This window comes from Neovison vison, chromosome 12 (assembly GCF_020171115.1).
Source record: "Neovison vison isolate M4711 chromosome 12, ASM_NN_V1, whole genome shotgun sequence".
NCBI lineage: Eukaryota > Metazoa > Chordata > Mammalia > Carnivora > Mustelidae > Neogale > Neogale vison.
Genome location: NC_058102.1, coordinates 43,346,678 through 43,371,639, shown reverse-complemented (window position 1 = coordinate 43,371,639; position 24,962 = coordinate 43,346,678). Strand labels below are relative to the sequence as shown.

Below are 24,962 nucleotides of genomic sequence, written 5' to 3'. Positions count from 1 at the left end.
AAAGATAAAATGAGTATCTTCACTTTTCATTCATGACTCTTTAATCTTGATTTTTTAAATCAGAATTTGATGGTAATTATCATCTATTAAAATGCATTCTTCCCCCTTCTTGTACATTTTTCCTCTTTATAGTAAATCTTATATTCTGACACCATCGTTAAAAACATTTTATCAGTAATTATACCTAGATGTATTCCCTTTTATGAACTCAGTTTCCTAAGAGACTCTTAATAATCAACACTGAGCATTTTTAGATGTAGGAAAGAATCTATTGGTGCATAATAGGAAAGTGTTGGATTTGCCGACCTCATTTCTCTTTTTCATTTTATCCTTCCCCTAATCCTGATAGTTTTATAGATTTTACAGGATAAATTTACGCATAACCGCACAATAGAACGGGATGTTAGTTATATGTGCCAAAACAGAGGTCCATTACCCAAAAGTGAGACTGAAGCCGTCCTTAGAATATAAGGCATTTACAACAAGAGGCTTGGATAATATTAAAACCATAAGAAATTATGGCAGAGAAGAATATCTGTAGCAAAAATAAAAGAAAGCCATTTTGCCTCTCTGATCCTTAGTTCACCATCAATAAAATGAAAAGAAAACATATTTACTTCCAGAACTGCTCTGATGATTAAGTCAGAAAGTGTAAGTGAAAATTCAGTATCATTCATAAAGAGACATACAAATATTGGAGAGCAAAATAATTAATAATTTTCCATCTCAGAATTATAAGAGAAATTTAGGCAGGCAAAGCACTTAGAAAAGGCTACATGCCCAAGACTTGAATGAAAGTGAAAATTATGTATGTGTATAAACCCTACTATCCCAAATTCCTTGTATTGTGTGTAACCGGCTGGTTTGGTACCGTGAAACATAAAAATAGTACAGCCTTTTGAAAATTCTGAATCAAAGAGAAGAGCCAAGGAAAGAATATGAATAATTTAATCAGATAGGATTCAAGTTTATCCCCAGCTTATTTGCCTTTTATTCTTCATTTCAGTTAGTTACATATCCATCTGTTATCATCAAGGTTGTGCATGCACCTTGAAATGTTCACAGAAGTTCCACAATACAGGGGTTCATAATTAGGTTATATGTTATATTCAGAATCCCAGGGGAACTAATCAATTCTGGAAATATTGATTAAGCAAGATGAAGAATTCTTAACACAGTTTCAACTACAACAATTTTAAAGACAAGTTCAAGCTTTTTTTGCCACAAAACTCACAAAAAAGTAATTGATTGAAGAATATCTCTCTTATGCAAAATATACATTTTAGGATATAATTTGATTAATACTCTACTATATACTGACATTACTCCTCAATCATTTAATAAAAAAATACTCTCATTGCCAGAATTTTATTTTCTGTAATATTTATAATTGAGGTAACAATGACAAAGGACTTAAACCATGAATAATGTCGGTGAGTTTTTTTTAAAGTCATAATGATTTTCCAGATCTAAACATACAGGTGACAAAAAAATAGGTTAGTTTTGATAAATAGGCACTGAAAACTTCACAACAAAGACAACCACATAAGTGGTTTATAAAAAAAACAGAGTCAATGTTCATGGAATCAAACATCAAAGAAGAAGTAAGGGAAATTACGACACGTCTATACTACACCGATATCACTGCCTCATATGATTCACAGCACGATCTACTGCAGGCGCAAGAGGGGCGATTCACGGAGGTATGGGCCTTACTCAGAAGCTCCATGTTGGTCATGGACTCGGCTTCCTTGGATGTGAGATGGCTGAAGCTGTTGACCCATGCACACGTGTTGGTATTTACAATTGGTTCACGGCTCCTGGCCAGTCCACAGCAGACCACTCATATGGGGAGCACCAAATGAGTTCCAGCCACAGTTCTTTTCTAAGCTTTAGATGCCTCGTGGAGACGCAGGGACCTCTTCCAAGTGCTACCTGGTCACATCAGGGCACATTCAGCAGCAGAAGTCTGTTTCCAGTACAGTCCTTGGTATGGCTAAATTCCATTGTCCCTTTTTCAGCGGTCAAAAATCCATGACAAATTCTGTACAACACTGCAGTCAATAACAGCAGCACCAGACAGCATATTAATTCCTTTACCACAATGCTATAGGTCATTATAACTTTCTAAGTGTGGTGTTATTAAAAAAGATCATTGAATCTCTAAATATCAGATGTGTACGTCTGGGTAAATTCGTTGCTGTACAAGATCTCTGACATGCAGTTCATGCTTTAGGACTTAGGGATATAGAGTAATAGATGTTATGTGGCCAATAATAAAAATGACATTTGTCTTCCTAACAAAAAAAATAAACATGAGAATTAAGGATTAATCAACAGTCTCAAGGATCCCGAATGCCTTAGAAATATTGTTTATCCCTCAATTTATATTATGGCATTTTTCTTCCCTCACACGCCCAATACACCAGACACACCATCACTAGTGGCTTCCCAGGGATGTTGTAAACAGAATTTCTTCCACTTGGACTGAATAAAACTCCCTCGGGGTTTTGCTGGAGTGTAGTGATGAATGCTGGTTGCTAGGTAGTAGAAACTGACAGGTGCAGCAAGCAACCAATGGTAATGTGATGCTGCTGCTTAAATCCTGCTTATCAAAAAAGGCTCACAGTACCGATGGACTTAGGTAGTCTGCAGGGCGTCATTCATTTATACACAAAGCAGAGAGGCTGTTCCAAAGGGCAGAGAAGGCAGGGGGCAAGGGAGAGGACCCAGTACTAAAACCAGGAACATCTTATCAAGGCATCTCTGTGCTTCATGAAGACAGATGGCATATACATTTAAGACAGGGAGCTAAGACAGACAGACAGAAACAACATACAGGACAAAGCACCTGGTTAAATACTGCCTGAAAATCTGATCAATCCTGTGAGTCAGAAATTTAAGGCTGGTCTAAAAAGCCTCCTGTGAACCACAATAATTTTTGATGTTTGCACAAAAATCAATAAATAAAAATAAAGGAAGGAGTATTAAAAAAATAAGGACATGAGAGCTTTGGGTGATATTTGGCACTTTGCCTCGGAAAATGATGACAAATCCTGGGATTAAAAAAATATATAGAGATAGATATAGATATAGATATAGATATAGATATAGATATATATGACTCTAGTTCCAAGCAGCAATTCCTGGCTAAACAATGCAAGCCTGGCCGGCAGTTACCTTTCTCTCATGTTTTGTGCCTTCCCCAAGCCATTAAGTAAGAGATCTGGCCTCAGCTTGCGTGTAACCAGTAATGACAACCTCTTTGCAGTTATCTGTGTGCAAACAACCAGAGACATTCAGAACTCCAATACAGCATTTTTGAAGAAACGTAAATCAATCAAGAAATTAAACTAGTTAAAACAAATATTTCTTTCAAAGAATAAAGAAAAAAAAAATGCCAAGGAGAAACTCGCCCTCCCTGCCCCACAGTTCAACATGCAGAATAGCTGACCAGTGTTTCTGTATCAGCCGGATGGTTCGACGCAAGTACACATATCCCGAGCCATCCACGGTGCCCGAACTCTGTGACATTGCTCTCAGGTGATAGAGACAAGATGGTCCATGCAAATGAGCTGACCAGAGTCATGTTGTGTGCAATCAAAATAGAATCCCAAACATCTTCAAAATGGTTTAGAGTCACGAGAAATGAAGTTCCAATGAAGTGATTGGCATTTGGAAGCACACTGTTTTAAATACATCTCCCTGAAGATATGTTTATGAATTCGTGTACTGGCCAATAGCTGACACTACCTGTCATTTTATTGCGAAAGGAGAACCGGGCAATGAATACAGAGAAGTAGCACTACTTTAGGTCATCTTTAAAGCCAGGATAAGATTTGTTAGCTACCCAAGTGGCATTTCTGACTTCAAATAGTGGTATCATGCAGGATTTTAACTGTATTTAATGGAACCTGGAGTAACTCTACACTTAATTATCTCCATTATGGGGTAGACAGTACTTGAATTCATACAATTTAGCCGACTGATGCAGTTTGGTTTACAAAATAGATGGAATGGGAGATCGAGAACGCCTCAGAGGACAAGGAGAGTTGTAGGGTGATGTTACTGGAGAGAGCCTCAGAGCATTGCCTGCCAAGCCCGCTATGTTGTTTAAGCTTCGGGATTTTTCATATCCTTTTATGGAAAAATGCACAGACATCAGTTGAATTCAACCAGAAAATAGACAGAAACAAACAATACCATGCAGGATAATCAAAGTACTATTTTGAGTTCAAGGAAGAATTTTTTTTTTCCCACAAAGAATTCAATACTGAGACCATTTGTAACTTTAAAATAAAGTAAGTAATAAAGCTCACTAGAGCTGTCATTCCCAAAAGATTAAACCAGCTATCACAAATTATAGTTGTAATCCTTCAAAATTTATTCTTTCCCAGATTATATCTTGCATTGATGTAATTTTGACATATAAAATACTAATCTTTTAAGAATTAGGCAAAGCAACTTAAGTAAGATACAAACTTGGCTAATATTCATACATTTCAGAATATGTTTCTGAAAAAAATGGGTTATTTTTTCTTATCGCTTTTTATTATTTACTAAGCTAGTAAGCAGGATTAGGTTTAAGTGGATGGCTTTTTTTCTGAGCATATTTAATCTTCCAGCTTTATAGTGTTAAAAGGATGATTCTTAAATAATGACATTGGATGCCATTATCTAGGCGATATGGGATGGATGTTCATTTCTAGCTCCTTGGATTAAAAAAGAAAAAAAAGAAAGAAAAAAAAACAAATGAAATGAAATATAAGTTAAGTCATAATTTCAGTGAATTTACGATCGGAACTTGGTTATCTGATGTTTTCAGTTGGCTCTCCACTGCCAGGAACTGAGAACCATTTGATCTTGATTCACTTTTTCTTTCTGTCAGCTCACATTCTAATCATTCATGTGTGATAGTCATGGACTTACAGGATAAAAGCTACATCTCACAAGCTTTAACCCAGTGGTTTTCCTTAGCTACTCAAGCAACATTCCCATCAAGGTCACCTTTGGAAGGACTCAGATATTGTGGTACTATTTATTAGAAAAGATTAGAGGTGGTTAGGTGGTGGGAGGTACCACACTGTAAAGGTAGAAGTGAATTGTCTTTAGAGCAGGACCACTATTGGCTGAAAAAGCAGTCAGGAAATAAATGTTCTGTCTGACAGGTCTACTGAAAAGAACTATTGGAGAACAAGGAATGAAATCCTCTGTTGGACAGTCAAATCTGAGCAAGTACATACAATTTCAGTGAACTTTGTTATCCCTTGGATTTAGGGTTCATTCCTCGGACTCTAATTGGCCCTCGGTGGGCATGATCACTATATGAGAAAGAAAATGGGCCTTTTGTGCTTTCCCATGTTCCTCTCAAAATACTTCCTTTTCTAATTCTGTATTTTCATGGACTTCTGGGGAAGAAGCTACTACCATCTCTTCTCCTTTCACTAGAAAAGGAGAAATTAAGCGCGTTAGTGATCATTTGACTTATCAGCACCCAGGACAAGTATGGACATGGGTTGCAATAACTGCTCTACTATGGGGTGAAGCAGCTTTGAGTAGTAACCTCCTTCCCCACACACATACATAAACTTTCCTCACACTAGATGTCTTCTCTGAGATTTTGTTGACGGAAAGTTATGCCACCCATTAAGTGTGGTGAAGTTCTCTAGGACATAATTTCTGCTAACAAGAGAATTATCTGCCAATATGTTGTGTTAGCATTTGGAGATATAAAACATGGGAGGTGATATATATTTCATCCTATTCCAATAGATGATGGAGTTCTTAATAAGGGGATGTCTTAAATAATTAAAAAAGAATTGCAGGTAATTTATCCTTACTTGGGGACCTCCGTGTGCCTGGAAAGCTAGTTGTTACTGCTGTTCTCTAAAGTGACTGGAAATATAACTTGGGGAATTATAGGAAGAATAATTTATCGTGATTGGCCATGTAATCTAAAAATGCAAACTACACTATAAACATTGATTTGGTTTGATTAAAAGCAAACTGGTGAATATGCATGGACTAGAGAGGTGTTAACACCTACAAATCATTCATCCTTATAAAAATTTACATCTGAGAAAAAAAGTCTTAAAAAAAAAAAATTTGCATCTGGTCTCCCACAACTTCCAAGCTCCCAATGGAACCTCCAAAAAGGCAAAGATTTTCTATTAACGATACTAGTTATATGTAAATTTTGGTTGCCATTCTAAATGTTCAATTATTTTTCTGAATTACAGTTTTCAGCATAAATATCACCCATTCTGTTTACAAGTCCTTTTACTCTTAATAACTACAATTTCAGTATTCATTTAAAAAGACTTCTGTTATAATTTAATAACAAGCATTTAATTAGTAAAATTATAAGTTATTCTTTTAAGTATGTATATATTTTTTTCTGCAGGTTCGTTTGTGATAGAAAATTTGATAAGGTTTTTGCTTAAGCAAACTTTTATTGACTGGAATGGTTAAAAATATGATTCATGAAGATACACAATATTGAACCTACTTGGAATTGGCATCTAAATATATGGTGTGCATTTTATATCATTCTTAAGAGCATATGCTTATTTGGGGCAATACTGAAACTGCTTAGCCATGCATTATCAATGGGTATGTTTTTGTGTATGAAAGATGATTTCCTAAACACTACTGCATAAATAAAAACATAGGTTCTAAGTATTGAGAGTTCACTTTCATAGAGGATCCATAAATTTTCTTAATGTACACCCATCTATATTCATATTTGTTGATAGAAAAAGAATTCAGTGGGAATCTAGTCCTTTCTTTTCATCTATATAAAGGAGAATCAGTAGAGAGACCAAATTGAAAGATAAAAAAGGGATCATATAGCAAATAAATGTTCTGAATAAGTAGGAGAAAGTAGTAGGAGAAATCTATAATCTACATAAAAAGGAACAAGAGAAGAAATGAATGGGTTCTTGACAAACATAACAAGACAACATGCTAAGAAAAATTAAGAAAATTAAGTGAAATTAACCAAAAATACTACAAGGCCTGAGAGAAAAAAAAAATTTCAAGGTGTAAAGAAACTAAGCAAGAATGAAGAAGGAAGTTGATTGTGGTGAGAAATGACAAAGAATAAAAGCCCATAGATGAATTTTCAAAGATGTGCTCATTGATAAAGAGAATTTTGCATTTGTGAAATAAGATTTCATGTATAACCTTTCCATACAGACTAGGTATCTTATTAATTGCTTTGCTCATGAAACATTGCCATTTTACAGAAAAATTCTATATTTACATAGTGATTTATAATTTGCAAAGTATTTTTTCTTATGTGATCTCCTTTGACAGTTTAAAATCCAAAGTATTGTCTAAGAGTGGAAGGAAAAAATTTTAGCTAAGTTCTTAAACAAGCAATGTTAGTACAAATATTGCATGTGACGATTTATTAAGTGATGCTCAAAAATGTATGTGAATGTAACCACATATTACATATAAGTACATATATACATATATACAAATATATGCATATATATACATATAGTGAGTAAAGATATGTAATGCACTTAAAATATAATGTTCTATACAAGAAATTATTAGTTATAATCATTATTTATAATCATTATTTAATATATGTATACATTATTTAATATATGTATACATATTTTGCTTAAGTACTATGATAGTACACTATCTTCGTAAAATAGTTTAAAAATTGTTCTAGCTCTTAATATTTAAATGTAGAATGGCAAACAACCAAATAAACCTATTCAGATCATTGAAATACATTTTGGTGCAAATAATAGATGCAGAGGAATGGAAGTAATTGAAATGAAGAAGTATGTAAAATAGTACATACTGAAGAAATAAAAGAAGAGTCTGTCTTCTCTTTTGAGACTCAAAGCCATGGAGACAGAAAGGACAATACAAAGTGTTCAGAAGTAATGAAAGAGATGTACAATATGAGTAATGAGACATTTCAAAGAGAGAAGACATCACAAAATAAATATTTAAGGCTTAAAATGTTGAAGTATTCAATAGGGAGAAAATGCAATGAATAGCAAAAAACTGCAGTATTTTTTAAATGCAGTTGCACTAGTATGAAAGTTTTAGACCGGCTTTTCATTAAAATTCAGTCCATTGCATAAGAAATTATTATAGTTCTTTCCCTATTCAGTCAATAAGCAGAGAAAGAGAGCCATGGCAATAAAGCAACTGGAATTATCAAAGTAGGAGGTAATCAAAGAGCATATCAGCCCTTGGACAAGAGTGGGTAGCAGACGTCACAAAACTATTTCTTAAGGAGGGAGAATTGTCCTGAGATCTGTCAAGTTTACGCAAAACAAAAACAAAAAGCAGTTCCTGGGGGATAGTCATAGATGATGGTATCATCTGGAAAATTGGAAGGACATAATGGAGTAGAGCTTCAATATTCTGTTATATTTCTTAGCCAAAGATGCCTGCCCAACCAAATTTATTCATTCGACAAATAATTATTGAGTGTCTTCTGGTGTCAGGCACAGTTTAGTTTGGGTTGAAAATAGTAACAAACTTGTCTACGGCCATACCACCCTGAACGCGCCCGATCTCATCTGATCTCGGAAGCGAAGCAGGGTCGGGCCTGGTTAGTACTTGGATGGGAAAATAGTAACAAACTTAAAAGTATTATTATTGCCTCAAAAAGAAATTCTGTAGCACAATTTGTAAGTATATAAGTAGCCTCTCAAGTTATGGCATATACTATTCTATATGGCCAAGGATGTTGGATATTTTTGACCTTCTGACATTGAGATGAATCATGGCAAAACTGCCCAAATATTAGGTAAGAGACTTAACTACAGTGTGTTTAAAGTTTTTCTTTCGAAAAAAAAAATCCTTGTTGTTTTATCAATTACTTATCAAATATATGCATAGACCCAATTAGTGAGTTTTATTACATGTAGTTGAAAACGGTTTAAAAACTGTTGAGTACATTATATTAATTAGCTGAGTGACTTAATTTTTAAATACCCCATTACAATTCTTCCCATAGACTAATGGAAACCAAAAATATAAAGAAGGAAAGAAGGGTGAAATGCCTTTCAGATAGGATAATCCAGTAAGCTATTATGATATGCACTTAAATGTTTATAATGAGAAAAGAGGTGATGAGGAATGCAAGAGAACACTACGTGCAATCTTTCCTACAAAATGACAAAAGAGCATTTATATCACTCCATATATTTGCAGCAGTTAATTTCTAAGTCACCTGTTAAGATCTGATTAAATGCATGCCTACCTTTCCTGATCCCTCCATCAGAAGCACACGTGTAATCACCTGTCGTCAGTAGGAAACATGTTTCCCCTCTTCTGTTTTTGTCTCTGGTACTAGAGCGTCTGATGGGGAGCCTTTCTGGGGGTGATAATGGCGGCTCACTTCCTGTACTGTCGTCACCTGATAACACTGGTCACAGCACCATGCCCATTGACAGACAGTGATGGATGAGGAAATGAGACAGTACAAAGAGTTTACACTGAATGTCCATAGTACAGTCACTCGATATACAAAACACAATAATCACATCATGATAAGAAAAAAGGTTTTCATCACTCACTACAGAAATTTACATGGAGCAAAATGGAAATGTATTGAAAAGGAGAGAAATGTTCCTTGGGAAGTTTTAATTCCATTTCGAATTCTATCTAAAGGAAATGGACTTTTACAGAACTAATATGAATTTAAAATAAGTGTGATAATGACATAGCACACACATTAATATCATGATTTTTGACATGCTATCTAGTTATTGTGAATAAGAATCTTTAAAAGTGGAATCTATTTAAGGAAAAACTGCTAGGTACATATTTGGTTTTGGAGTTCTTTAAGACACATGCTAATAATATTTGCAGAAAGTAGTTTTCAAAAAAAAAATCTTAATAAAAATAATCCCAAAACTCACTGTGTGCCCAGGTTCTCCATTTTGAAGTGAAAAAAAAATGTTTTTGAGCATAATGATGGGATAAAAGTAACTTCTCCTAATGCCCTTGAAAAAACTGTTTACGTCTCTATGCTTGCCAAAGACATTTGCATCTGATTGGCCTAGATGCTAGCTTGTTATAACAGTATTTATCCAGGCTGAGAGTGTGTCTGTCCTGGTTCTCACGCCCTTCATAAGGACTCTGCACAGGTGCTCTGTGATCAGTCAGTGGGACTAGTGACACCGACTAAACTCCACCTTCCAGAAAGACATTTTTTGCCCGATAGTTTTCAGATATATTGACAGAATTTGCAGAACAATGTCTTAAAAAAGCATAAGGATCTTTACGAATAAAATCTTTAAGAAGTTCAGTTCCAGCCACATTTTTTTCTCCTTTTACTTCATATCAACTTCTGGAAACTAATGAATGAACACATTACCTGCCATTTTTGTTTGTTTGCTTGCTTTGTGTAATTGGTGTTTTTCTAAGTTACGCAAAAGTATTCATTTGGGATTATCATGAATCATTTTGCTACAGAAAAAGATTAAATATATCTAAATTACAGGGAATGCACATATCTTTAATTTTCATAGTGGGCTGAAAAATAATTAAATTGTTTAATCTATAAAATATTTAATCTGTACTAGATAAAATAGAGAGCACATTACTATCATTTTGGCAAAATGGATATTAATTTACAGTAAATGTCTCCTAGATTATCTATGACAATGGAGGGGGTAGGGATTCATCAGTAAATCACCCAAAATTCAGTTTCGGAGGGGAACAGAGCCCAATGTATAGTGCATAAAAAAGGAAATCCTCAAGGAATTTCAGCTTTGCCATTGGTTAGACAAAGCAGATCATCTACCTCCAGGATAATGGTAAATTTATTATATTACATAGTATCTTACCCAATCTAAAAGGATTATACTGAATATCCTACCTAAGTTAACAATAATGAAAATGTAATCAATCCTCTAGAATATTACTAGGGATGACTTTTATTATCAAAGATTATGATCTTCCATATCACCTTTTTGGTGTTCAGTCTGTTGATATACAAGCATCCATTTTTTTTAAGTAACTGCTTCTTGTGAAATAGGTTGAGATGCATGGCCCCATGTGGCAGAGATAAAACTGAGACAAACACACCAAGCCAAATGATAAGGAAATCAACATTTTGAGAATGAAAAATGGAAAATGGCCAGTATCATACCATCACATCGTGCAGGGGAACAAAGAAACATTGGCACAAAAGCAACAAACGGGCAAAAGAAAATATTGGCACCATCAGCAAAGGGCATTCCCACTAAAGCAGGAAAACTCTATAGACCAGCTACACAGGCTTCTACTTGGAATCTACTGAGAAAAGCTACAGTCTAGCTGTCTACGAGCCTGACACAAACACGTGTATTGTGAGAGGGTAGAACTGAAAACTCAGGAATGTTTGCAGACAATGAAAATGGTTGCCTTCTACCTGAGGGACATACTGGTCTATAAAGTGGTTAGTGGCATGCATTTGAAATTGTGCCTTACCTGATCTGTTATGTTCCAGAAGCCGATTGTCCTTGCCCAGACATGCGTCACCCTGTGTGCTATTGCAGGCCATATTTAATTCTGTCTTGCAAAAAGTAGGTGAGCTTGCCTGAGGGGCAGGAGGGATGTGCTTCTTTCTTTTTCTTGGAAGTTTCTGCTTCGCCATTGCCAAGGAGTAGTACATTCCAAAGTTGTTGACAATGACAGGCACCGGCATGGCTATTGTTAGCACTCCAGCCAGAGCACACAGGGCTCCCACCAGCATCCCTGACCATGTTTGGGGGTACATATCCCCATAGCCCAAGGTAGTCATGGTCACTACAGCCCACCAGAAGCCAATTGGAATGTTTTTAAACTGCGTGTGCTCACTAGCTGAAGGGTCGTTAGGTTGAGCTCCTACTCTCTCGGCATAGTAGATCATAGTAGCAAATATCAGAACTCCTAGAGCCAGGAAGATTATCAGCAGCAAAAATTCATTAGTACTAGCTCGAAGTGTGTGTCCAAGCACCCTCAGACCTACAAAATGGCGGGTGAGCTTGAAGATTCTCAGGATCCTCACAAATCTTACCACCCTGAGGAAGCCAAGGACATCTTTAGCAGCTTTGGATGACAGCCCACTGAGTCCCACCTCTAAGTAGAAGGGTAGGATGGCCACAAAGTCAATGATATTCAAGAGATTTTTGATGAATTCAAGTTTATTAGGGGAAAAAATGATACGGACTAAAAATTCAAAAGTAAACCACACCACACACACTCCTTCTACATACGTCAAGGCAGGATCCGTTTCGATTTCATATTGCAGAACAACACTTGTGCCATTGATGACTGGTTCTGTCTTGTTTTTAACAATATTGAAAGCTTCATGTGTCTCCAGGCAAAAGGTTGTGATTGAAACCAGGATGAAGAATAAAGAAGCAAAAGCAATAAACTGTAGGGGGAAAAAAAGAAACAAAAAAAAAAAAAAAAAGAGAGAGTGATCTGAACTTTGGTATACTTTGATCCAAATCTAAAAGTATCGATCCCTGCAGAAGAAAAAAAAAAAAAGCTTATTTGGAGATTTTGCTTGGATGTCATTCAGGTAAAAGAAGAGATGCGCAGGTATCATTAATTAGATTGCACATGTAATGTGTTTCAAGTTCTGTTTTCTGCTTATATAGGTAAAATCTTTGGCTTTATGTTGGAAAATTATTTCTTGACTCTTTTCTATAGTATACCTGTTAAGAGAGTATAAAAATCAACCCAAAACAATGTAAAGGGCAACAAACTGGAAAAAGAAAATAAGAAATGTACACAGTGGCTCCAGATATTCCTTCTGATCCTAGAAATCTTCATGTATTAGATCAAGCTTTATATCTATAAATATAAGGTACAGTCCATACTGATGAAAATTTGGATGACACCTGAATTTGACTGTAGGTTTTTAATCATAAGTAAAATCATCAAGATGTCATGAAGTATGGAGGAGAAAAAATATTATTTTTCAGCTATGTTATAGTTAAATTGTATCGACTTAAGGTGGAGACTTGTCCGAAAGAACAGATCTAGAGATGAAGAGTAGGCAACCAGACCACAGAGAGGGAGAAATAGAGTTAAGGAACAAATTTTCTTTTTCACCTGAAAAAGAATTCCAAGTGTTAGAGGAGCATGCTATAAAATTGCAGGTGTTTTTTTTTTAACTCAACTTTTTATTTCATTTCTTCAATCATTAATATGCGAGTACACATACCTACTAATACAGAATAATAATAATAAAAGCTCTCACATACTTAATTCTTATTAGTGCCAGACACTCATAAAAGCAAATTACATAATTAACTCATATCAATACTCATAACAACATTACTATTACCATATTTTATAGTTCTGCAATATTAACACAGAATTTAAGCTACATTTCCAAGTCATAAGACACAAAGTGATAGACCTAAGATGCTAACCTGGCACTCCCTGTTGTTTTGGGAACTACCAGACTCTCACTTGTGGAACTCAAATATGTTGGAAAATTTACCTTGGGGTCGCATACTTCTTAATATTTGAGATCTGAAAACTTAATACCCAGTTTGAGTGAATGGTACTGTTGCAAACAGTACCAGAGGCTTGCAAAGAACCAGCAGATTCCTAATGCTTTCTGCCAATGCTCTCAGATTTAGCATGTGTAAGGAGCACCAAGAGATTGCCCTTTGAATATCCAAATTAATTAATCATTTAGGAGCAAGAAGTCATAAGTCAAGTGCAGAGCAGCCCTTTTTCAGAAAAACAGGGTGTATCTGAATCCCAAACCTGTCCCCTAATACCAATTCCTCACCCATGCCTAAGTTTCAAGAAGAGATGGATAAGGAAGATGTGGTCCATATACACTATGGAGTATTATGCCTCCATCAGAAAGGACGAATATCCAACTTTTGTAGCAACATGGACGGGACTGGAAGAGATTATGCTGAGTGAAATCAGTCAAGCAGAGAGAGTCAATTATCATATGGTTTCACTCATTTGTGGAGCATAACCAATAGCATGGAGGACAAGGGGCGTTAGAGAGGAGTAGGGAATTTGGGTAAATTGGAAGGGGAGGTGAACCATGAGAGACTATGGACTCTGAAAAACAGTCTGAGGGGTTTGAAGTGGCGGGGGGGTGGGAGGTTGGGGTACCAGGTGGTGGGTATTATAGAGGGCACAGCTTGCATGGAGCACTGGGTGTGGTGAAAAAATAATGAATACTGTTTTTCTGAAAATAAATAAATTGGGAAAAAAAAAAAAAAAAGAAGAGATTGAAACTACCTACTTTTTCCCTGGTAGAGTTTTGATGTAAGCAATATACAAAAGGACCAAAAAAACCCCACACAACAACAATAAAAAAAACTTAGGATGGTGACTATCTGCCTTAAAGAACCACTTCATTTGTTTCAGTGCCGTGTAGCAGTTAGTATATCATTCTTATAATATTATAAAACATTCCATTTTCATGGCTTTGACTTAATTCTCCATGCATATCTTCTCATTTTCCTTGGTTTTGATATTACAGTTTCATTGATATCTTCCCCAGACATAATGCAAGATGTTAACATGTTTTTACTCAGCTTTCTCTTTGTACAAATAAATATATGGTTCTTTTAAAATCAACTACTTGTAACAGTATCACTAAGACCTTCTAGATACTTTAAAAGATGGTATCTTTTGGAGGAAGATTCAATTATCCTTGATTCATACCTTACTTCTTAATCTAATCACAATTTTGTCTATAGATCTAGGAGTCAACTTTGGTTCTGATTCTCCCTGAACTCTCCTTTTGTCATTAGAGTCCTGCTGGTGTGGACATACGGACTCCCCCACCAAACCACTCCCTGCACTCTAGTCTCCAGCATTTCAGACTAAATGTCACAAGTTTTAGTGCACACATTCTATCTATGAGGCAGGTACAGAATACAAGGCAGTTAAAGTAAACTGCAATTTTATTTTATGCTTCTAGTATTCCTCAGTCAGCATTTTCTCAGCTAACTTTGCAGTCTCAAATTCTGTCCACCTATATTCATGTAGTGAATTGATTGGGATGTCCCAACATTGCACTTTCAAAATCTGTTCTAGCTTCCCAGCCTATCTCTCATACAACAAAAGACAATTTTCTTGTATATTATGAGGCCTGACAATACAAGACACTGAGACCTTTTCTGATCAGACATTTTCCTATTCTTCATTCATTCATTCATTCATTTAGCAAGTATGAATTAGGTTTCCCTCTATGCCAGGCCACAGGACTAGGGCTTTAACATAAGAATAGTTAACAAAACATGATGCCTGTGTTTGAGTAATTCACATTCTATTAAATAATAAACCACACAAAAATTTTATAATTCCAATTGTGATAAATGCAATGAAGGATAGAAGGGATCAAAAAAGGGGGCTTTATTTTAAGACTGAAGGGTCATAGAAACCTCTGACAAAATATCTACAGACTGAAATTTGAGGGATAAATGAAGGTTGACCTGATGGAAAGGGGAGACTTGTCTATAGCACAGTAGGAAGTTTTAACAAAAAGTCTGGACTTTTTCAAACTCCCTTTCTCAAGTGATGCCTTTACTGGAACACCCCAGGAGCAGAAGCTCTTCCAAACCTGCCTCTTTTGCACGAATTGTCATGATTAAAGCCCAACCTAGCACAGAGACCCTGACTTTTTCAAGGTTAACCTTTTTTTTTTTTTTTTTCCTGAAGAGCTTTAAATAAACCAGAAATATTACCTGGGTTTTAAAATGAGGCTGTAAGGTGACTTTAGAGCAGGTGACTTTTGGTTGTCGGTGGTACTCTTTTAATTGGCCTATTGGGAGAACTATAGAGTTCACTTATCTTAAATTATTGTTATCAACCCCATTGTTTGGGATGCAGTAAAAAGAAAAGATATATGTTAAAATGGTTTTTAATTTAAAACTCTATGCAAACACTAGAAATCATTATTATATATATTTTAGTATACTTTAAAAATATATAATTAGTATCTCAACAAGAACCACTAGAACCTAATGTTTATGTTCATTAAATGAGTCATTATGTTGTCAGAAAAAGGTCAACAGAGTCGGAAGGTACAACCGCACTTGGTGGTTGGAATTTAAGTAACATGAATCATCTTGTTAAATTTCCCACTTTGCCCACCCATTTTCCTAGAAAAGGAGTTTGGTCATATTTATTAGAACATACCTGGAGAGCTTACACAAATGTGAACTCCTCACTCTCCACACCAGGTGTCAGACACAGATTCACTGGGGAGAAGGAAATTGCATTTAACAAGCAATCATGGTGATTGCTATACATACCTAAGTTTGAAAAACACTGTTTCAGTGTATTTTCAACTTGATAATACAGGTTGATAACTCATTAAATGAATTGGAGAAGTTTCTAAATTACAAGCATTTATAGAATCTCCCTAAGTCTTAATAAGAATAGTTCACTACCTCCTATAGACATAAATGTCCAATCTGTGTGTCTTTGTATGTGTGTTGTGACATAATTCTGGCTTCTACACAAATATTGGTGAGTAAACAAAGCAATTCAGCCTCTAAATATACACAATTCTAAGACTCAAAACCTTGAAAAACCTAAAGTTGTTTGTTTTTACAAGTCACTTGGGACTTGAATTTATCAATATTTTTATTAGCTTATTTGTTCATTTATTTTAAAGATTTTGCTTATTTATTTGACAGAGAGAGAAACAGTGATAGAGGGAACACAAGCAGGGGTAGTGGGAAAGGAAGAAGCAGGCTTCCCACCAAGCAGGGAGCCTGATTTGGGGCTCTATGCGGCTTTGATCCCAGGACCCTGGGATTATGACCTGAGCCGAAGGCAGACACCTAACAACTGAGCCACCCAGGCACCCCATTATTAGCTTTACTTAAAGAACCACATCATAGTTTTGTATTTGTATTATTCTTCACTGTAATTTTTATAGTTCCATATATATTTAGTTTTTAAGGACTTCGTAAATCTGCCAAAGTGTGATAACAATATAATAGGAAAATAAAAAGAGTGTTAAAAAAAAAACAAACTGTCATTCTGGGAGAGAGACACTCATCTCAGAAGTAAATGATTATTTTGCTTTAAAAAACAAGCTAGAATGGCTTTTTAAAAAGAATTTATAAGGTCTAAAGACTCTACTAGGTATGGTTTAGAATGAGAGGACTGTAACAGAGAACCAAAATATTCTTCATAATAACGTGGTAGGAAATTGGAAGTTGTCTTCTGTCAGCTTAAAAGTTGGGGGTGTTGGAAGAAAGTTGAAATCTGAAGAGAAAGAAATGGGAAAATTCTCTAAGAAGGAGGAAAGGCACATCATGCAGGGGGCAAGCAAGTGAGAAATCCCTGTTAGGTGCAGCAAAGGAACTTTGGGACATGGATGGAATGTATCAAATTTTAAAATGATGCTTTCTCTGTTATGCCTTCAGTAAAAGGTTGCTGTACAAAAGCCTGGCATTGATGGTGCTTTGAGTGATGAAGGTATTGGGCCATGGGAGGACAAAAAAGAAGGGAGGCAAGATACAAGGTGAGACTCAAAAACATAGGAGAGTAGTAAATAAGAGTAAAAGGAAATCAGGAGACATGTAACCCTTGTTAAAAATAGGTGAAGACATTCGGAAAGACAGATTTCCCAACAGAATGAAGAATAGGAGTTTATTAGGAACTTGGTTTATTAGGAACTTGGTTTGAGTATCAGATGAAAAGGTGACCCCAGAAGGCTTGAAGACCTAGAATCATCCAAAGGCAACACTTGGACACCATTAGCAAGAAATTTGTACACTTTGATTAAACTTAATTCTAAGAGACTTGGATACAGAAAATGTCTTCTTTTTTTCTGACTCAGTAAGTTAAACTGAAATGGGTAAAAAAGAATGTTTTATTTGTTTTTCTTCTTCATTAAGCTGAGGACTGTTTAAGGACTGGAAGGATGTCATATTCATTTTTGTACTTCCTGCTTTTGGCACAGTGTTTAGTATTTAGTATGGCCAGATGGATGGATAGAAGGATGAAAGAATTAATGAAAGAAAAAATAAATTAACAAAATAATAAGGTGGATTACATTCTAACAGGACTCTAAATGATTTGAGAAAAAGGAAATGACCAATGAAACAATGAAATATGCATATTGAGGGAAAAAAAGCCAAATTTACGGTGGAAGCAAACTGAACTGGTCAATAGGTCCAAACATTGCCATTAGTAGCTTCCATTAATTCTGTTAATGGAGTCTTATCAAGGAGTTGAGGAAGAAAATCACATTGCCATCTTTCTCTTCCTCTTCCTCTGTGATAAGAACAAAAAACTCTTACAGGCATTAAATGAAAATGAGATAAATCACGTTAAATAATTAAAATATTAGAAAGCTTTCTAGAAGGTGTTACCATGCTGACTGAATTCACAGAACTGATGTATTCTCTCAGGCAGTTTCAGAAAGGATATAGCCTGCTAAAATACTGGCTTGTGGATCCAATGAGTAAGCCATTTTTTTCTCCATAACCCCAGTGTCCATGGTTGGCTAGAGTGGCCAGTACTCTGTTTTAGTTTAGTTCTGTTTTGTTTCTAATCAGCAACAATGGAAAGAAAGCCCTCAGAGTGCACTTCTACATAGACGGTATTATGTCAATCTACCTCAGTGCAAAGATTTAAGTAGATCTCCAAGTACATATAATAGGCTATAAGAAAGAGGGGAAATCAGGCCATATTTTTGTTTCATTATTTTCTCTTTCCTCTTAACCTTTTAGCATGAAAATTGATTTAAATGAACTCTATCTATAACTAGCTCAAAAGTGTCAAACTTAACGAGGACCAGACTGATTAACTGGCCTTTCTCTGTGCTTGCATAGCCCAGGATCACTGATGTAGCAATTTTCACACACTTTTGTTACTGATTCTACATGTCCCCAAATTGTTCAAAGAGAAGAACTTCACATCTATCCCTAGAACCAAAGATAGGGCTTCAGTGATAGCAAAAAGTAGGTGCTCAGTTCTTGTGAAATTGATGAAGGAACACATTTTTGAAATATGTTTACTTGGTATATAAAAATTCCACTAGCCAACACAGAATCTGTCCTTTAAAAGTCATCTCAAAGAAAAAGAAAAAAAAAAAAAAGGAAGAGGGGAGCCTGGGTGGCTCAGTTGGTTAAGCATCTGACTCAGCTCATGATCTCAGGGTCATGAGACCAGGCCCTTGAAGGACTCCATGCTGAGTGTGGATCCTGTTTAAGATTTCCTCTCCCTCTCCCTCTGCCCCCACCTCTCTTGCACACACGTGCACTCTTTCTAATAATTAACTAGTTAATAGTTAAAAATAATAAAAAATAAAAGTCACCTCATCTTATCATCTCACAAGTAAAAACCTCAACCTATATTCTAAAGGTGAAAAAAAAATTTTGAAGAAAAAAATTAAACTTACCTCTATATGAAAATAAGAGTCAATGATAAATTTAATCATTAGAAATTTTTTTTTTCTTTTTCTTTTTAGAGAGACAAAGAAAGAACAAGCAGAGGAAGTAACAGAGGAGAGGAAGAAGCAGGCTCCCTACTGAACAGGGAACCCAACATGGGGCTTGATCCCAGAACCCTAGGATAATGACCTGAGACAAAGGCAGACACTTAACCATATGAGCCACTCAGGTATCCCTAGAAATTAACATTTTTTAAGACAAGTTACCTAAAACATCGATTTTGTCATGGCCCATGAATTCCAACCCTTCAAGGAGATTCCCACTGAAGGACTGGAACTCATGGTCAAGGCAAAGAAAAGCCTGAAAACTCTTCTTGACCTTGATAGTCACCTTGGAAACAGACTCCTCACATCAGGAAATGGAGGGCACTGGATTTTGTCAATTAAGGCTGTGAAAATAGCCATCGATTTGATGAGACATTTAGAAGAGAGGAGTTTTTTTTTTTTTTCCCTCCTTGATTTCCTCTCACTTGTAAAAGATGATGAACCATCACTCTTTGCTTGGAGATGATTTCTCACTTGCTCCAGCATCTTGCAGAAACTCCATGTGTTAAAACTGAGATTATTTCTTTGGATTATGTTTGCAATGCTTGGTCTGGGATCAGCTTTAAACATCCCTTCTATGTAAATACTGGCAAACTATGTAAATACTGATAAACTTGTGATCCGGGTTGCCTGACCTCCTGAGTTTTCCTGCAAAGGACCCTAGGTATATTGTGCTGGGGTTGCCATTCATGGAAGAAATTGGTTAGGATCTCTGTTTTCTCTCAGGGAGTTAATGCTCTGAAAAGGGACCCCAGCAAAATAGTTTTAATCAATACCTGGGACGACAGCTTTATTTTTAATACAATAACTGTTCAGATTGCTGGTGGACTGGGTTAGCCAAGAGGAAGATAGCTTTAACAGGGAGGCGCCTATCTTAAGAAGAGGTCTCAGATTTCAGATTAAGATATGAAGACTTGAAGAATGTCGAAGTAAACACCATTTCAGAGCTCATAGTGTAGTGTAGGAATGAAGATCCTTGGAGCAACGATGGAAGAAGATCTTAAATAGCAAAGATTCACGGTTACCAGCTTTCAACCCAAGTCAATCCATTAAGCCAACCTGTATTATCATAAAATTGCTAAAATGCTACATCTGGCTAAATGGGAGAAGAGTTTGCTTTATTTACCTTGTCTACCCACCCTGCCCTGTAATGTCTGTAATCATAAAGATGGAATGGATTGTAACATTTAGTGTGTATGTGTATATATATATATAGGTATATATACATATATCTATATGCACACAGTAAGGAATTTCAGCTTTTTCAATTCCACCGGAAGTATATCTCCCTTTAGCTTGCATTTTAATGTTCTTAAAAAAAAAAAAAAGGACATTATGGATTTTCCAAACAGAAATGCTTCACTCCTATTATGCCCATTCTGCTTTGCTCTCTTAAATAGTTAACTAAGACATGAACAAGGACTTCCAATAATGAAGAATCAGAGCCCATAGTGCTTCCCAATCCAAAATTTCCACTTTTAGAAATTTACTCTGGTAAAACGTGTATAGAAAAGTACAAGGATATATGTAGAAGGACATTCAAAAATATTATTTGTAAAACAAGCAAACAAACAAAAAACCAATAACAACAAACCAGTAAATGTCTGTAATTCAATGGTATGTCCATAATATAGCATTACCAAGAACAAGGCAGGTAAATATGTCCTGATGCAAAATGATATCCAATGAAACACATTAAACAAGAAGATGGTTGTAACATAATATGTGGAGTTTAATACCATTTCTTTCTCTGTGTACAACTAATGCATGCAAATAAATAGCAACACTACACTCTTAGCACTGGTTGTGTCTGAGTGTAAGAATGGCATCATCTGAATGTATTGCTAAGGGAAAATTGTAAGTGATTCTATAAATAGCTTTAAGGTTTAAAATTTTTACAAAATTTTTAAACATGTGTTTTGTTTTAAAACAAAATTCAAAGGAAGTGTCAAGAGAAGTAACCAACCCAACTTGGATCTTCATTCTTGATGACCATTAAGCTAATTCTATTATTCCATAGAAATTATTCATTGGCAGATTGCCATTTTTCTTCTTTTCTACAGCACCTTCAATTTAACAAAAATGCTCTTAATTATATATGTATTCAAGTCTCATAACTAGCTTTGCCATAATTAACAAGAATGTGGTGTTGTTCACAGAAATTCGGTCTCTGGAGAAAGATAATAGTCTCTTTTATTAGTAAGACTATCCTCAAGGGCCAACGAAGTAGGGACAACTAGAGCCCAGTGTCTGCTTGTTCCATGCAGAGCTGACAATTACTTCAGCCTCTTTTGAGGCTGGTAAGATCAACTTCTCTTCATTCAAGTTTTAAATGTTTAAAAGCAGCTTAAAAGCAGTTTCTGTTTAAAAGCAGTTTCACAAACTTCCCATTGCATTTATGATATTGAATTAGATCTTTCCTCAAAGGCTATACCATACACATACATGATTACTAAATACAGAAATCAGTGAAGACGGTGAAGAAGATTAAGCTAACATAACTGAATATAATCGTATGTGTGTTTATAACACGTTTTATGTTTTATATTTATATCTATGTCTAAAATGTGTTAATATGTATGTATGATATCCATACACATAGGTTATATATAGATATGAATATATTATATAGATAGATATAAAATAGATAAAAAATATATAATATTTAGATTTCTCAAATTAAGAAATGTACCCAAATATTACTTTTGGCCACTGAAACTTATATGATCTCTGATAAATATCTTTCACCATGTTTTTTGATACCTTATCCAATATAAATGTACACCATTCTCTCTACATTTTCTACGCTACAGAATAATTTCCCTGAAATTTTTATTTGGCCTATCCACTCACACCCAAATGTAATTTTTTTTTTTTTTTTTAGTCCATATACACTATGGAGTATTATGCCTCCATCAGAAAGGATGAATACCCAACTTTTGTAGCAACATGGACGGGACTGGAAGAGACTATGCTGAGTGAAATAAGTCAAGCTGAGAGAGTCAATTATCATATGGTTTCACTTATTTGTGGAGCATAACAAATAGCATGGAGGACAAGGGGCGTTAGAGAGGAGTAGGGAATTTGGGTAAATTGGAAGGGGAGGTGAACCATGAGAGACTATGGACTCTGAAAAACAATCTGAGGGGTTTGAAGTGGCGGGGGGGTGGGAGGTTGGGGTACCAGGTGGTGGGTATTATAGAGGGCACGGCTTGCATGGAGCACTGGGTGTGGTGAAAAAATAATGAATACTGTTTTTCTGAAAATAAATAAATTGGAAAAAAAATAAATAAAAAAAAAAAGAAAAAAAAAAAAAAAAAAAAAAGTTCTGCACCTAAAACACCCAAATGTAATTTTTCAGGATCCATGCAAGCAAACATCTATAACATTAATATTATCAAACAAACTATTGGTGCTCAAAGTTAGGTAACTAGATTTAAAAGTTATCAGATATGGGGGTGCCTGGGTGGCTCAGTTGGTTAAGCATCTAACTCTTTCAGCTCAGGTCATGATCTCAGGGTTTTGAGATGGAGCTCCACATGGCGGTCCCTGTTGGGCTCCACACTCGTCATGGAACCTACTTAAGATTCTCTCTTGCCCTCTTCCTATCCCTCTACCCCCGCAAGCTCATGTGCACACTCTCTCTGTAAAAATAAAATAAAATGTAATTAATTTATTGCATGAAAATAATTTTTACAATTGTTTATTAGAATGAAGAATTTTATACTTTTATCATAAGAATAACAGATTATATATAGTCATTTCATAACATAAACATGAATTATAATTCCTAAATTCTAAATACTGAAATCTCCCTCCAAAATTTATTTATTTAACATATATTAATTTGTCTTAAATTTATTCTTAAATGATTCAATTTGTCTTAGAACAATATGATCTATACCATCATGACTTAGGGATACCTAAGAGGTCACATTTTATTTTTTTTTATTTTATTTTTATTTTTATTTTTTTGACAGATGGAGATCACATGTAGGCAGAGAAGCAGGCAGAGAGAGGAGGAAGCAGGCTCCCTGCTGAGCAGAAAGCCTGATGCAGGGCTCAATCCCAGGACGCTGGGATCATGACCTGAGCCAAAGGCAGAGGCTTTAACCCACTGAGCCACCCAGGTGCTCCAAGAGGTCACATTTTAAAACCCTATCTACTCTAAGTCCTAGGCTATCTTTCTTGAGGCTAACCATCACTTCCCAAATTAAATTATCCAAGAATCCTTGGTTGAACTTAGTTGCAAGTGAGGGAGGTAAAGAGAATGTTAGTTGAAGGTGAAAGGAGGTGACTAGCTTACAAACATTTGCCAAAGATTTGTTGATTCTGATGAGTCTGTTTCTTTCAACACAATGCCACTGTGGTTAAAATCTACTCTACAAAGTGCCATGAATGCCTTTCTATCCTGCTGGGGCACCTGTGCTTGTCCAGATCCCTGTCCCAAGCTCCAGTATCAAATGTTACCATTCTCTTTTCCCATATCTGCTTGCTCAGTAATCCTTTCTAAAACATAAACACATGCACAGATGGCCAAGTCCTGAGAGTCTTCCAAGACCAGCCATATCTCCAATGGAGAGGGCCTTACTTCCTCCTTCCCCACCTCTATATATTCAAATTAGAGCTTTAGTAAGCTTTCCTTTTTCCTCAAGATCATTTTGTTTGGTGGATATTTGTTCTTCCTTGCTACTAAGCCTGGGTCAGGACACCTCCAATCCACCATAGTCTACTTTAGCAGCTATGCCCATGTGGAGAGAGGATATTAGAGACCTCAGTTCTTCTTCTGCCTGAAAATTTGGGTGCTCTTACAAAGAGTTGCAGATTCTTCCAAGAGTCAAATTTTCTATATTCCACAGGACAAAAGTCACTGGGTAATTGGGGAAGGAATGATTGGTTCTGCAATTGGAAATCTGATAAAGTCAACCTTAATGTTGTTTGCTTAAGCAACTGAACTATATCAATAGCTATCAGAATGTGACCTGGAACTTCCAGTGGTCCAGAGACCCTTTCTTGGGTCTAGAAAATCAAAATTAGTTTGAAATCATATTAAAATATTTTTTTCTTTTTTCATTCTCTTTGTCTTACCATTTTATAGGAAAGTTTTCCAGAGGCTACATGATGTGGTATTACAACAGATTAAATGCATCAAGAAGACATGAAAATCTAGCCCACTTTCTATTACATCAGTCATGAACAAGATCAGCAAAAATATAAAATAATGCTACTTTTCTCACTTTACTTTTCCTCTTTTTTTCCTACTTTTTTCTACTTTTTTTTCTTTTTCTTCTTAAAAACAAATTTTATTCTTTTTAAAAATTTATTTTTCTAAGTCTTGGAGAGGTACAACCTAGGGTATATAGTCAATGATTTTGTAATAACAATATGGTGACAGACTGAAACCAGACTTATTGCAGGAATCATTTCACAATGTACAAATATCAAATCACTATTATGTATACCTGAAAATAATAGGGTACTGTATGCCAATTATACCTCA

The 24,962-nt window shown here is 35.6% G+C and overlaps 1 protein-coding gene across 9 annotated transcripts in view; it reads right to left on the bottom strand.

The window, feature by feature from the left end:
• Positions 1-932: 932 nt before the first annotated feature.
• The window catches only part of KCNC2 (potassium voltage-gated channel subfamily C member 2), a 189,466-nt gene continuing 165,436 nt past the window's right edge, over positions 933-24,962 (bottom strand). For 3 of the 9 annotated variants that reach the window (XM_044227138.1, XM_044227136.1, XM_044227137.1), the window contains exons 3-5: positions 11,461-12,388; positions 9,245-9,409; positions 3,187-4,137 (exon numbers count right to left, since the gene is read on the bottom strand). In XM_044227138.1, the coding sequence (XP_044083073.1) occupies positions 4,001-4,137; positions 9,245-9,409; positions 11,461-12,388 (1,230 nt within the window). In that variant the 3' untranslated portion in view covers positions 3,187-4,000. Of the gene's footprint in view, positions 4,138-9,244; positions 9,410-11,460; positions 12,389-24,962 lie in introns of all 9 variants that reach the window. The other 6 variants (XM_044227141.1, XM_044227142.1, XM_044227139.1 and 3 more) reach the window with 6 other exon arrangements.